Consider the following 15970-nt stretch of genomic DNA (forward strand, 5'->3'; position numbering starts at 1 on the left):
ACTATCGTCATTATAAAGATAGTAAGGACTGGATTGATCTCCATTAAGATATGGAGTTTCAGAAGAAAATGAATGCAGAAAGGGAGAATGAGGAATTTCACCCATTCTTGAAGAAAACAGAGAATTTACTTTAAAAAAAATGTGCTCTGATACCATAACAAAAGTAGAAGGAAGAAGATGAATTAAGAAAATGTATTATGAAAACTGTGTATTTATTACAAAATGTTTACATTGATCTATATATAAACATTTAAGCTACATATAAACTAAATCAGTTAAAACTAACTTTCTAACGACTTTGACAACTAATCAAAACTGATCAAACTAACTTAACCAACTGTATAAATTGAATAAGTTGAAACTAACTTTCTAACCACTTTGACAACTAATCAAAACTGATCAAACTAACTTAACCAACTCTATCTAAGAAATTCATTGGAAAAACATATTCTGAGAATTAAAATGAACATTGTACCAAACTTGAAATTTTTTCATAGTCAGCACACGAAATGGAGATTGAACCTATTTTTAATGGGGTTTAATAAGTAAAAGTTGAGGTGCCAATAGCAGCTCTCATGAATCATAGCATTACTTTGTACTCGGAAGTCGGAAGGTAGTTTTTTCATTCTAAAGGGGTATTCTCGTCATGGCCGTTCATATTAATTTAGCTCCACTATAAAAACAGAAACCTCCGACTGTAACGGCTCATTTTTTCCGGAGACAGAATGGAAGAGAGCCACTTTTTATGCCGAATTAACAGAGAAGACCGTGAACTGAGCCGTAAACAAGACTCCAATTTCTCCAAATGGAAGGTTACTCTCTCTCTCTCTCTCTCTCTCTCTACTATAACAGTGATTTGGATAAACTAACAAACATGAGTTTTGATGACTTATGGAAAAAACACATGATCCCAACCTTGTAAACACAACTTCCAATGGTTGAGATTTCTCCAAGAATTTCCAAGATGTGTGTTATTAAGATACATATTATACAAATATTCTCAACCATTAGATATTAAAAAAAAAAAAAAAAAAAAAATGGTTGAGATCATGTTTTTTCTCATGATTCATTCTTCATGAATCACTGGAACCTGACCCTATTATAAAAGTAAGATTTCATAAATGTGGCTGTTGATATCATGGTTTTTAAACTCGGTTTCGCATCTCCTCTCGTCCAGGCCAGATACCGAGTCATCTCGGACGAGTTTTCCAATACGTTTGAGACATCTCATGAGTCAAATCAAACAAATGAACGTGAGTCATAAATCTCGGTCAAAAAATGACTTTGTGAGTTGGTCTCCTTCAGCTCCGACACCGAGTTAACTCGGGTGATACATCTCGGTCTCGGACGAGTTTAAAAACCATGGTTGATATACTATTTTAATGACAGTGAATGCCAGAACTATATTCATTTTAGTGAGCTGGCCAAGACCTCACCTCAAGAAGCGGAGGTCTTGAGTTCAAATCCCACCTTAGAGGAAAAGGGACTCAAATATACTAAAACACTGATGTGGAATGTGCACAAAATCATAGATTTTCTCCTTCTTTATCTTGAGGAAAAAATCTATGGTTCTGTGCACATGCCATGTCAATTGAGTATGTTTGGGTATTTTATTTTATTTTTTGAGTTGGTTTATCTTGACCTTTTTATGGATTTAAATTATGTGTCTTTTTCTTTTGTTTCGGGAAGTATTGCTTATTTAGTTTGTCATTTGTTCAGATTCTTATTGGGCCTTCAGATTGGGAAAACCATTCGCTAGGCGAAAATGGAATTGAGAGGTATAGAATACATAATCTCCCAATAAATTGTTCACGTCCAGGATCATATGAGCTTGGCATTGCTCTAGAAGGCGATGCTCGTAAGCTTGATCAAGACTCTATCATTCCTGTGTACATTGGACATGCTGATAATGTCAGGACAAGACTCCAACAGTATGGTCGATCGGGTTCTCATTTGGATCATGGAAAATCAGTTTGTTATCCAATTGATGATGGTAAACGCTTTTGTATCCCAAAAGGACCTGGATTATTTAAGGAGATTTTCTCTAAGGGCTTTTCTATTGTATATAGATGGTCCCCGGTAAGTATAAATTGCTTCTAATAATTCCCATTCGATACGATGGACTTTGAAGTTTTGAGAAACTAATCTTTTAATTATGTTAGACTTTAATTACCTAGTCTATGGATATGTTAAAATATAGTATCCACTTGAGTTAAATGTAGTTAACATGATTTTATATCATGTTCGAGACCGAGATGACTTTCCTGAGTCATCTCGGTTTCATTCAGGAACGACACGTATATACACGGTGTCTCACATTCTCATCATCTCGTGAGATGAAGGAGATGTATTTTTAGACAATATTTTGAAAATCTTGTATCAACCGGGATTTTGTAGATTTTGATTGAAGTGTTTAATTTTTTTTTAGATTTTAAATATTTATTATATAAATAAAGAGAGTTGCTATTGCCACACCAATTTTTACTAATGCCGAACCAACTGTGTGCAATTCTTTGGTGATTTATATAGGAATTAGTGTGGCATTAGTAAAAGTTGGTTTGGCAACAGTAGCTCTCTAAGTAGACATGATTTTATGACTAAACATTCCCTTATCTATTTTATTTATTACAAAATCATAATTATTTTAATTTAAATATATGTAAGTCAATAAATATAAACCGAGTTTAATAGATTGTCTCAGCTGAGACAACTTGTTCTCGTCCATGGATGAGACGAGATGTCAACCAGGTTTTGAGACCATGGTAGTTAAGGCATGATATTTTGGATGATTTGTCTTGTGGATTGTTTTATGTTGATTCTTCTAGAGATACTTGGGCCTATTTTACCTCGATACTTCAAAATGGCATCTTATACACATAAAAAAGTAACCTTTTTTAGTTTTGAAAATTAAAAAACTTGTTTGGATTCAAAAAACTACTTTTAAAAAGTAAAAATTTTTACATTTTAAAAAGCAAAAGGAAACTACTTTCTCCTTTTTAAAAGTTACTTTTTACTTTCTATCCAAATGGGCTCTAAGTGTAAACATCAGTGTTACTGAGCCATGCGGCATGGATACCGAGTGTCAAGGTGTTGAACTGTTGATATTTGTTTGGCATGCTAAAGTCTGAAAATTCTAAGGTGTCAACTTAGTTAAGGTGGTAAGACTAGAGTAGTGTTGATCCCACACTATAGGTTCAAATTCCATTAAACTTAGCTAAGTTGTGGTACTTTACAATTTACATAGTTTTTTCCTAAAAGTACACTTTATTTTAATGTGTCAAAGTGATTGTCCTTGTTCTGTTCCGTGGATGTAGGCACACTTCCGAACCACGAAAATCCTTGTGTTTTTGTGTGATTTGTTATATTTGCTATTTCGATTTTTTCACACCTCCTACTCAATTCCCCTCCCCCCCCCCGGGCCCCCCAAATTTTACAATCTTCCTCTAATAAAAAAAAATGGCCTACTTTCTATCAATTTCTGCAATCTCCTTGTTCAGAACACCCACCTTCCTATACATCTATCCATTATTTTTCCACTCCAACTTGTAGTTAGGGTCTTTCAATTTTTTACAAAATATAAAACCTACCCTACCAGACCAAATTCATCAAGACATTACTCATTTCCTTCCTATTATGTAAGCCACCTTTTTTGAAAATACTCTATGTGACAATTCACAGGATGGCCCTTTTAAATTCTTATCCAACCCAAACGAAAATTTCGGTGGAGCATTCCAAAATTCACCACTTACCACACCAAAATTCAAATCATTTGCATTAAAAAAATGGAGTTGAAGCCTCTCAAGGAATCCATGTCCGCATTGAAGAAAGTTTGGGCTTTGAACCTTGTTCAAGTCCTAGAGGGGAAGGGGTGAATAGGACTTTTGAAAATCATAAAATTTTCTTGCCTTGTAGTCTCCTAGGTTGGTCAAGTATGGGATTCTACAATCGAAGGCTATTCACCTAATGCCAATTTAAACTTATGGTCTCACCTTAAACATACAAGATTGAACATTCTACCAAGGCAAACAGTGAGACAATGTCATGGCATAAAACATAGAAACTAAATCATGTGTAGAACAAGAATTAAAGCCCTTGACTTGGTTTTTGGCAGGGCTCAAACAAGGAGAGACATGGGGTTGAAGGAGTTCAACTAAGGCCAATGGTCTCCTAGAAGTAGAGAAGGCTTTTAAGGTGGAGAGAGCAACAAGGGAGCCTATTTCTCTAAGTTTGGTGACCAAGAATTTATAGATTTTGAAAGCTCAATGGATTTTTGGTAGTGATACCACAGGAGCATTCCAAATTCACCACTTTCCACACCAAAATTCAAATCATTTGTTGACACCTGGCACCTGGCGGTGGCACTGCAACAAATGGGCTTCTGCCACCACTTAGGGAAATTTCTGCGGTGGTTGGAAATGACACCGTCAGCTTGCTGCTGCCGGAGGAATTCTTTGAATAAATTAATTTCAAAGCTTCATGCAATTTTGAAGCTTTTTAAAAATGTGTTTTTGAATTTTGGAAAACATTCGATGATGGCTTCACTAGAAATTAGTGTATCATCTGCAAATTGGAGATAGAGAAATTTCTACCCACTTGAAAGCCTTTCATTATTTAGTAATTTTCCATTTTCTTTAACATTCTCCTATGGCTGTTTCAGACAAGGAAGAGGGAAAAATTCACCTTGTCTCTTGAAGATCTGAAACTTGCAAAATACTCTCGAGTTTCAAAGAAAATATCTCCTTTATTCTTAAAGCCCCTCCTCTCCTTAGAGTAAGGGAAATGAAAATGGCATTCACACTCTTATTAGTCGTCTCTCTATCAAAATACTTACTAAAGGTGCCAAGTCAAATAACCCTTCCTTTCAGATTAATTATTATCAAAAGAGGAAAGATTTCAAACTGAATTAAATTTTTGACCTTGTCTATTAGGGTCCTTAGGTCAAGACTTAAACTTTCCTTTCCATTACACCTAGGTATTTTTTGAGCATTGGTATGGGTCTTAACATTGGGTATCAGAGCCAACCCCACATCCAATGTTTGAGTCAAGTGGAAGTGATTATGAAAAAACAAAAGGGGCTCCGCTATAGTGTAGGATATGAAAGGGGTCCTGGAAAAGGGGTGGGGGGACTCCGTAAAGTGGGCCAACGAGAGTGTCGGCCTTGAAGCGTAGGGGTATGTTAGGATCCTTAGGTTAAGACTTGAACATACTACTCCATTAACGTCTAGTTATTTTTGGAGCATTGATTTGGGTCTTAACATTGTCCTCTTCAAAGTTGGGATGTGATAATTCATTAGAAATCTATCAGAGTTCTGTTTTGCTTACTCCTGAAAAATGAAGGGAAACTTCAGTCCTCTGTTTCCTGTCATTTGTTTTTGTTTCAGTTTCTAAACCTTTTACATTTCAGTTTACCTCATAATTCAGTGTCATAAACTTCATTATCCTCATTTGTACCTCACTTAAATTATTGGACTAAGGATAAGTTTAACTGGTTATGTAAATATTTCAAAATCATATCTAGTTATGTAAATTTTGAGATTTTTATTATCGTCTTTTTAAAACACCCATTTTATAACTACTCTTCTAGTACTTAAGAATCTGCTGCATTGTTGATAAACACATTCAAACCATAATTTTCATAGTAAAATCATGACATATTTAATAGCAATATCAGTATCTTTACAAGGGATACCAGGTTATATGAAATTAATTTTCTTCCTAGTTTATTATTTTCATTACTTTGCCAAGATATTCCAACTGTTGAATGTTTAATTGACATTAAAAAAAGGAACAAATGTTCATATATGTGTAGAAAATAGGATCAAGTGTTTTTTTATCTAAGTCCCTCCTCTTTAGATTCTCTCACAATCATTCTTAAATTTGATGTAGATGAAAAGCAAAATCGAAGCTCAGAAAATAGAAGGTCGTCTGCTTGAAAAATTCGATTATGCATGGAATAAAGGTGGGAATGGTGCCCGTCGTCCCAATGATATCTTTAGAAAACTTGACAAAAGCACCAACTCTTCTCTTAATACATCAAAAAAGCTTCTACAACAGATGTGGTACCAATTCAGTACTTGTAATGATTGGGAGAGTGGTGATCATCTCCTTTCTCAAATTTTCAAATTTGGAAGATCGCAGCCTCGGTTGGTCTCGTATAAACAAGTTGGCAATGAGGAGTATTCCGCCATTTGTGGGGTCACCTTAGGTGATGGATCTATTTGTGAAAGAATACCTATTGAAGGAAGAAAAAGATGTGGAGAGCATAAAGGGCAGAGAATGCACAAGTCCTTCATTAAGTCGGTTATAGAAGAAAAATCGCTAGTCTGCGGTGTGGATTTAGAAGATGGGTCTATTTGTATGGAAGTCCCAGAGATTGGAAGGATAAGGTGTGAACTACATAAAGGAAAGAGGATCAACACTTCACTTGTTATTCCGGAGAGAAATATTCTCAAGTATGAAAATATTACTGTTTGTGGGGCTACGTTGGGTGATGGGTCTATTTGTAGAAATATACCCAATGAAGGAAGAAAAAGGTGTGAGATGCATAAAGGGGAGAGGATCAGCACTAGTACACACATTATTCTTGAGAGAAAATTTCCGAATTACGAAAATATTACTCTTTGTGGGGCTACCTTAGCTGATGGGTCAGCTTGTAAAAATAGACCAATTGAAGGAAGAAAAAGGTGTGGTGTGCATAAAGGGAAGAGGATCAGCACTTCCAGTACTACACGCATTATTCTTGAGAGAAATTTTCTGAATTATGAAAATATTACTCATTGTGGGGCTACCTTAGGTGATGGGTCTACTTGTAGAAATAAACCAATTGAAGGAAGAAAAAGGTGTCAATTACATAAAGGGGAGAGGATCAGCCCTACTACACACATTATTCCTGAGAGAAATTTTCTGAACTATGAAAATATTGTTGTTTGTGGAGCTATCTTAGGTAATGGGTCTACTTGCAGAAATAGACCAACCGAAGGAAGACAAAGGTGTGGGGTGCATAAAGGGGAGAGGATCAGCACTACTAGAACTGAACACATTATTCCCGAGAGAAATTTTCTGAATTATGAAAATATTACTCTTTGTGGGGCAACCTTAGGTAATGGGTCTACTTGTAGAAATAGACCAATTGAAGGAAGACAAAGGTGTGGGGTGCACAAAGGGAAGAGGATTGATGAGTACATGTTTAGTCCAGTTAGAGGAGGGACATCATCGGTATGTGGTGCGAGCTTACAAAATGGGTCTTCTTGTATGAGAGCTCCGGTCCATGGAAGGAAGCGGTGTGCACAACATAAAGGAATGTGGGCGTAAAAAAGCATTCCTGGTAAGAAATTACTGAATTAGTTGTATATATTTTGTGTGTGTAGCCTATGCGAACTCTTTGTGATGGAAGAGAAATAATGTTGTTAGCTTTATTTTAGATCACCTAAAGACTATATTCTATGTTTGTTGGAACATATGGTGTTCTTAGTGTAATGGGTAATGTAATCATTTCACCTTAATGTATATTATTAGTGTAATGGGTAATGTGATCTTGAAATTGGGTTTGCGCTGTTTGTTCTTCTCAAATGACTTGTTCTTATACTCTCACCTGATCTTTGAACTTTCTCAGACTCCCCTTCAATAAGGTTAGCTTAGCTTATGATTTGAACTTAGGAAATTTCTCTGAAATCTCACATTTGGATCTTTTAGGTTCATATTTTATTTTTGAAATTGTTTCTATTTATTTTCTCAATTATCAAGGTCAACTGATCTCCCTAATGATATGAGTTCCGTTGGATCTCTTGAATTGAGGAAACAATATTTTTCCCATCTTCCACCTAAAAGCATTAGGAATTTCGCCACCAAATTTTTTGCCCTGTCGTCTTTCGTTATTTTTTAAACATATTCCATTATTCTCTAGTAGATTTGCATTGAGCGTGCGCACGAAGCCATTCAAAATATAATTGTGGCACAAATAGTACTGATGTTTCAAAATACCAAATACTTCCAAAATGAATTATAGAGCAGTTTCTATAGGTGTCTTTCTGTGTTCTCTTATATCACAACTTTCTGTCGATCAGCACCTAATTCTTTGAAAAACCTCTCTATTTGTTTTTCCCCAAATGGGGTTATAGTAACAATAGAAGACAAAAAATAAAAATAAAAAATGTTCCTGACTTGTACACAAAATATAATTTCAATTAAACCTCTGAATTGTTGCAGTTTTTCTTGCTTACTTGTTTTTCTACAAGATGATGAGTGATTTGGATAGAAAAAAATCTGCTACAATCAGCTAAGCCTCATCAATGCAGTGGTCTATGTCTGGCCTTGTTGCCCTTCCATTTGAATTTGTTAAGCTTGTTTTTAGTGAAGTTATGGTACATCATCATTGTCAAAACCTTATATAAAAAATTCCCCGTTTTCTGGATAAATCATATTCCTCCATTCTATTTTGTCTAAATTAAAGCCATGTCCTATGTTATTGAAAGTGTGTTTAATTTAGAACCTTTAACTTACACAAACCTCTATGGTTATAATCGGTATTTACTACATTTCACCAAACCATCTTAATCGACTCTTATTTCAGCTTCTATTGGGGTCTACTCATGTGATTTCATGAATGTATTCATATCCAACTTTATTTATGTTAGTCTTCCAACTTATCCATCTCAACATTCTCATATCTGCTACATATGCAATCTATATATGATTGTGTTGTTTTTGTTTGCCCAACGTTTCATGATTCAACTTCATAAAGCATAATTGTCTTATAAGTTCATTCCATAAGCAACATTCTCTTCCATCTCTCAATCCTTGTGTATAATTGAACTGAGGTAACAACCAATGGTCATTTGAGGGCATTGTAAATATCAACCAAACACAAAATTATTTCACAAGAGATTCTATGATACCTACCAAGTAATAGTAAAATTTTCGAGTCGTTCCCCTCTATATTTCTAGTCTTCACAGATTTTTATTTTTAATTTTCAAATTAAGGGTTTGTATGATTGCAAGAAGATGTATTTTCTTGTAAAATCAAGTCCATGTTTGATTGCACCTAGGAAAAATTATCAAAAAGAGAGTTACTAACTGATTTTTAGCTTCTTTTTAAAATTCATCAAGTCAACTTGAAATTCAGCCGAGTCAATTTGATTTAATTGGAGGTTGAGATAACAACCTAGTAGTCAATTTGGCCGAATCAGCAATAAATGCTCCAAACTCTACCAAGTTATTTAGTTCTGTATAATATTTTTTGTGGAAAACAAAAGATCATATATATAGTCGCCAGATCATGGGGCATAAGTAAAAATGATGAAATAACAATAATTTTTCAAAATATAGGTTAGAAGTTTTGGATTGAGCAGATTTTTTATGAGGATGATCTCTATTATGATGAGAAGATCATCCTCCAAAAAAAAAAAAAATTACCGACATCTGAAACTTCTAACCCCATCAAAAGTGATTTAGAATTTGGACCATCAATTTTTACTAATAATTAGTAATCCATTTTTGATGGAGTTAGAAGTTTCAGATTTGACTTATTTTTTGTGAGGATGATCTTCTCATCATAGAGATCATCCTCACAAAAAAAATCAGCTAAATCCCAAACTTCTAACCCATATTTTGAAAATGATTGTTTTCACTTATGTCCCTTGAATGCCCCTCATATAAATACCCTCCTATTTCACAGCTTTTCATCATCAAGTGATCAGGTTTTCAAGGATGAAATTTTTCTAGGAACATCTTTGATACCTATGGATTTAATCAAGATCACAATGATTGTTAATCCCATTGAGTTTGATAATCATACAATGTTTGGATTGGAATCTTAAAATATCTTAAAAGATAGATCTAGGGTAGAGTTGGAATTATAAAATATTTTAAAAGGTTTCTCTACATTTCCCTAGTCTTCTCTTTACTTTTGGAGAGAAAGAAAACTCACATTTTTTTCTCTCTTCTTCTCTCCCCTCTTAACAATCCAAACAAGAGAAATGGAGAGAAACTCATTTATTTTCTCTTCTCTCTATTTCTATCAATCCAAACACAGCGTGAAGGATCATTAGATAATTAAAATATGAAGTCGAAAAATAAAATTAAAGTTTGAACTTAGGGAAATGCTAATATTGAATCAAACTAGTCTTAGATGTTGTGTGGGATATTTTTGACATTTCCTATAATAACGGTGATAAACACAACAATTGCAAAATAGTCCTTGCATAACTCATAAATTGTAGAAATTCCCTAGAAACCACAATGGTCTCCAAAATTCCAAATTTTGGCCCACAGGTTGAGTGAGTGACCTCCTATAACTTGGGCTTGGGCTTTTGAAGATAAAATTCTTGTTCTAAACAAATCTAAAGGACCCATAACAAATGCCAAAGATCACTCATCCAATAAGACAAATTATTCAATGATTGAGCCAACAAACCCATCAAATGGGTGAGCCCAATAACCAAATAGATTGATCATGGCTCACACTTATAGAAAGACGTGCAAGACCAATAAAAATTTATAAAACCATCATAATTGAAATATGATTAATTTGACTTTTAGACAAATTAACTAAATATATGTTTGTTTGCACGGCAAACTCCAAGGAAATTAATTTGAAAACTTAAATTTAACACTGTTGAGTGAAATTAAATAAATAAAAAAGGAGGGGTGGGGGCCATGATTTGCTACACACATGATATTTGCCGTTTGAGGAGGCAAAAATTTTCTCATTCCTCCCCTCTAAGAAAATGATTTGTCACGCTGCACCAAATTTAAATCTCATAAATGCCCTCATTTTTATGAATAAATTGAAATAAGCAAGGTCATTTTGGTAAAAACCAATAAAGTGGCAACCAACGACCTATAAACGAGGAGGTTAGTTTTCAAAACTTAAAAAATAACCTTTTTTTTTTAATATATATTATATAATCTTTAACAACGCTTTAATTTATCAATATTTTAGATTACAAAGAAACCATTGTGATACATGTATGTTTGCTCATACCACCTTCCAGTTTAATTAAACAAAAAGAGAAGCACTTTACTTACTGACTTAGTAAGATTTCAAATCTTTCTAAGGATCGTGGAGCTCAAATGGATTACACAAGTCGACACCATAGCCCTTTAGATTTCCAGAAAAAAACTTAGATCCATAAAAGAAAAAAAAAATCATAGAATTTTGTCCTCTACATTCCTGTGGCATCAGATCATATTTTTGGATACCACAAGGAGAGCTCAATGACCCTGGTAAGATTTAAAATCTTATCAAGTTAGTAAGACTAGACGTACCCAAAAAAGAAATCTAAACAAAAAAGACCTATACAACTCAATTTAAATGAAAGAGTACAAAGAGGTATTCAGGGTGATTTTCCATGATGTGTGCAAACATTGAAAAAGGATTTGCCAAGCAAAATTTTTCCCTACAATCAACCACACCCTAAAGTTAATTAGTCATGGGCATATTTGGAAGCATTGCTTATAAATATCAAAGCATAGACCATTAAGGGGGATCCTAGATTTTTCGCACATGACTTGAGGACTTGACCTATCACTCACAATGTGAAAAAAGCCCAAATTTGACGGCCTTGGGTCGTCAGATTTAATAAAATTCGATGGACCAAGGGGTCAAATTTTTCATTGTCAATTTTTTTTTTTTCGACGGGTCAAAATTGTCAAATTAATGAAGGATGGGAAAAATTCATAAACTCTAAGCTGTCAAATCTGGGAACATCAAGAATTTCGACGGTCCTAAATCATTAAAATTCAGTTTCTAAAATTCGTAGGCCTTGGCCCATCAATTTTTTCTATCGAATTTTCCAAATTTCACGGAGTGACTCGCCCTTCAAAGTAATGGTGAGAACTTGCTATTCCCAACCCACCTGGGCCTTCCTTTAAGAAGACCTAAATTCCTTCTCATGAGAAAAATAAACTCACTAGCCCTCTTCCAAAATAGACCGAAAATTATCCAACACAATATTTGGATTCCTCCAACTTTGAGAGAATATGAAGCACTGCAAGTCCTTTAAAGAATGAAAACTTCATTCTCAGTTGGTAATGTGTAAAGTCAAGAGAAGAGAAGCTAAGAAAACCTTAAAAAAAAATGCCTTAAAGATCCTTTTTTTAGACTTCAAAAAGTCAATAGTTGATCAAACTTAAGTCCAAGGAGAAGAGTGCCAGACATTATCTTTTTAACTGAGATTTGATTATTAATCTAAGGAAAACACCCTTGTGAGCAAGTGTAACAATGATTTGTATCACCATTTCTATCAAAATCAATTAAATCATTTATCATATCTAAGGTAAAATCACAAAATTTGTTGTCGACAAGCACTTTTGTCATATTATCATTAAAACTCATTTGTTTGAATTTTATTATTATATATGGTCCTCACCACTTGCAATACATGTCGACAAATCTACTAAGAAGGAAGATCTTTCAATCATGCAAAAAATGTTTCTAGATCACGGAACGAAACCTTGTAAGAGTGATTTACTTTAATAGTCCTAAATCCCATGGCATGGGTATTGGATAGATGGGGTATTTCCTCTCCTTATCATACTTAGGCACTTCAACAAAAATGTAAATTAGGAACGGTTGCCAGACGATCTCTAATCGAGGCGTCATTAATGAAGTTAAACGGCTGGAAGTCGTTTTAGATCTCAGGATTTGGAACGATTAAAAATCGTTTTAGAACTCAAGATTTGCAACGATTAAAAATTGTTTCAGAACTCAGAATTTGGAACGGCTAAAAATCGTTCTAAATTTGCATTTATATAATAGAACACACTACCACAAAAAAAATATCTTAGACATCAATTTAAAATTCAATGTTTATAAGACTGATGTCCTAAGTCTGAGAATTTAGGCATTGGTTACAAACCGATATCTAAAGTAATCATAAACCGATTTCTAAACTTAAAAAAAAATTTTAATTTTTAATTTTTTTTTACGCAGCTATTACCCACGGTCAAAATAAACCCAAATAGAGAATATCGAGGTTTTATATCACATTAATTTATACACAAAAAGAATTACAATGAGTCATAATTTACAAATCCAAAATTACAATGCATTGATAAATCCTTCGCGAGCGTTACACAAGCACAAGTGCCTACAAGGAAGTAAAATGATAGAAATCTCTTTACAGTTGAATGCCCTACAAGCCATCTTCCCTCCCTTGTTGAGATTCCTAGATCCACTCGGGATGATGCTCAGATGGTTGTTCGGGTCAATATAGGAGGCCGCGTTGTCAACTTCGTTGTCCCCACAACCTTCCTTCGCTTGGTCAGCACCCTATGCAATGGCCTACCTGAGGTTGTTCTTCAAAACATTTACTACAGACTCATTGTACTTGGCTCTATAGTGCCAAGATTGGGCTTCCATAGCTACTTGCTTTATTCTTTCAATCAGTTCCTTGTTTTTACGATTTATGTTCTCAATTTTGATATCTTTCTCTTGTAGCTTCTTGCTGTAGACACCCCATTTTTGCACTCGCCTGATTAATCAACTCGTAAACCCGATCGCAATGATTCCCAATGATGGATGTGTATTCCATTGCTTTATTTTATTACCAGATGTGTTTCAAAAATCCGGATGAGGTATCTCGAATTGAAAAAACCTTAGAAACCACGCTACGCTAGGAAAATACGACCCTAGAAACATAGAAATCATCATCTTGTAGATCAAAAAGAAGCTTCACGATAAAAATCACTAAAAAACTACCAAATTACCAAAATGCCCCTAACCTCAAAACAACCTTAGAGCCTACGTTACGCTTAGGAAAACTCTCTCAAACACATAAAACAACAAATCGAAACCAAATAAATCATTTCACCAATTTTAACAGAATTCGACAAAATTACGAAAATGCCCCTCATAAAGTTCATAACCATTTCACACAAAAAATTTCATAAATGACACAAACTAATATTTTCATTGAATTCCTTATGAAAAATCGATTCTAAAACATCCTAGAACATTAAAAATCGACTTGAAACGTGAAAAGTCCTCTCCGGGGGCAAAACGGTAATTTCATAATTTTTATAATTAAAAATTCTGAAATTAATAAATAAAATATTAAATAATTAAAGTGAAACATTGATGAAATTAATTTAAAATTTTGAATTAAAAAATCGATTAATCGAGCTTTCAAGTAAAATTGTTGAGGGTTCGTGAGATATTTCTTTAAGGACTCCTCCATTTGGGGGTCCAAAGAATTAAAGAAATAATGGAGGGGGGTTCTCCAAAAATTAAAAGTAAATCAAGCAAGATTGAAGTCAAGGTATTAAAGTCAATCAAGTGAAACTGAAGTCAAAATTAAAGTCAATTAAGCAAGACTAAAGTCAAGATATTAAAAGTCAATCAATTAAGACTAAAGTCAAAATATTAAAAGTCAATCAAATAAGACCAAAAGTCAAAATCATAATAGAATTCTAATTAAATAATAATTCTATCTAATAGAGTTCTAATTAAAAAACAATTCTACCTAAAACAATTCTAATTAAAACACAATTCTACCTAAAACAATTCTAACTAAAACACAACTCTAATTAAAAGAACTCTAATTAAATACTAACTCTATCAAAATCAACCCCTAAAAAAATCTATAAATAGAGGTGCTTACACCCTATTTTCGTATCAAATCATAAACCCTAAGAGAAGTAGGTCTAAAAGCCCCCTTAGCCTCCCATAAACCCTAGTTTTGGAGTCCAAACTCCTTACCTAACATCCCTCATTCGATTTTAGCATAAGAAACGCCTAAAAGCCTTTCAAAAACATCCCAAAATTCGTAACAAACTTGAAGAGTTCAGATCCAAAAATAAGGAGATACCTTGCCTCAGAGATCCGAAATCAAATCCGGAGACAGAACGGAGCAAGGGAGTACGGTACAAGGAGCTATTTTTGTCAGATTTGAGGGAACAAAATCCTTTCTATCGGAAAGGTATAAAATTTTTTATTTTTATTTTTATCTAGGTTTTTAGCAATGTGATTTATTTGGGAAGTTAGTAGAGACCAACTTTGGCCGGGCGGGGTTGGTGCCTAACGTCTTCCAACCCTGTAACGTGATCCCCGGACTCTTTTTCTCTTTCGTAGATTAGTTTGCCTTTTTTAGAGTCAGTTTGGTTCCTAGACCTTAACAACTAGGTGGCGACTCCCAAACCTCAAGGGTCAAAAGACGATCCGCGCACCCCGCGGATCGAGGGCGCTTTCACTTGCCTACTCCTTTTTCTATGGCACTAAGGAAAGAAGACGTGTGCCTCTACTCCATCTCCCTCATTCCCTTCACTATGTGTTTTTCCTGTTCACCAAGAGTTTCTCTTAAGCACGCTAAAACAACAATTCGAAAGCTAATGCACCAAGGGATTATAGTAAAAAAGTGGGTTGATACCTGAACTTTGATGTAAAAGTCAAATTAAATTGCATCATCTAACCCAACTCCAATGACAATGGATGATTGTCTCAAAAAGATTAGCAAAATTAAAAAGAAAAAGCACAAAGCATATTGAAATATTCCCTCAAATCAATAAAATCTTAACAAGTGTACAAGCATAGTTAATCTGTAATGTAGTTTGTTATATTTAAGATAAATTATGAAAATCTATCTCCACAATAATTTGTAGCCAAGAAATTATTGTGAGCAACTGACCTCTAGTTCTTCTGCATCTGGACGACTTATTTATTCTTTGGCTAGCAAATATTGATTTGGCTTCTCCTTGTCATTGTCGAATACTTTCCACATTCTTGCAAAGGATCAGAAAAAGAGAGAATTAGTAGTGCAAAGATTGATTATTCAGTTGATTCAACATCAGAATGGAGATAGAAAAGGTAAGAGTATAGGAATTTCAGGAAAATGAGTGTAAACAACCCATTTTTGCATTCACCTGATTAATCAACTCGTCAACCCGATCGCAACGATTCCCAATGATGGATGATTATTCCAATGCTCTACTTTGTTACTAGATATATTCTAGAAATTCGGATGAGGTATCTCAA

General features: G+C 34.2%; 1 protein-coding gene and 1 pseudogene across 1 annotated transcript; one reads left to right on the top strand and one right to left on the bottom strand.

Moving 5' to 3' along the window:
* Window positions 1-725: 725 nt before the first annotated feature.
* On the top strand, window positions 726-7613 carry LOC147381954 (uncharacterized). The gene is made up of 3 exons (XM_086429750.1): window positions 726-812; window positions 1720-2079; window positions 5887-7613. Exons 1-3 carry the CDS (start codon window positions 726-728, stop codon window positions 7309-7311), a joined length of 1872 nt encoding a protein of 623 aa, XP_086285876.1. The 3' UTR covers window positions 7312-7613.
* Window positions 7614-13039: 5426 nt separating this feature from the next.
* LOC147381955 (putative BOI-related E3 ubiquitin-protein ligase 3) lies at window positions 13040-15716 on the bottom strand (annotated as a pseudogene).
* Window positions 15717-15970: the final 254 nt, after the last annotated feature.

The sequence above is a fragment of the Akebia trifoliata genome, unplaced genomic scaffold (assembly GCF_017979445.1).
Source record: "Akebia trifoliata isolate Shusen 1 unplaced genomic scaffold, ASM1797944v1 Contig00113_ERROPOS400000, whole genome shotgun sequence".
In the NCBI taxonomy this organism is placed as follows: Eukaryota; Viridiplantae; Streptophyta; class Magnoliopsida; order Ranunculales; family Lardizabalaceae; genus Akebia; species Akebia trifoliata.

Bases quoted from the DNA above. Each gene is read 5' to 3' on its own strand.
- LOC147381954 (XM_086429750.1), top strand. From the start codon at position 726: ATGGAAGAGAGCCACTTTTTATGCCGAATTAACAGAGAAGACCGTGAA. The intron at 813-1,719 runs GTTACTCTCTCT...TCATTTGTTCAG, and splicing joins CCAATTTCTCCAAATGGAAG to ATTCTTATTGGGCCTTCAGA. The intron at 2,080-5,886 runs GTAAGTATAAAT...AATTTGATGTAG, and splicing joins TTGTATATAGATGGTCCCCG to ATGAAAAGCAAAATCGAAGC.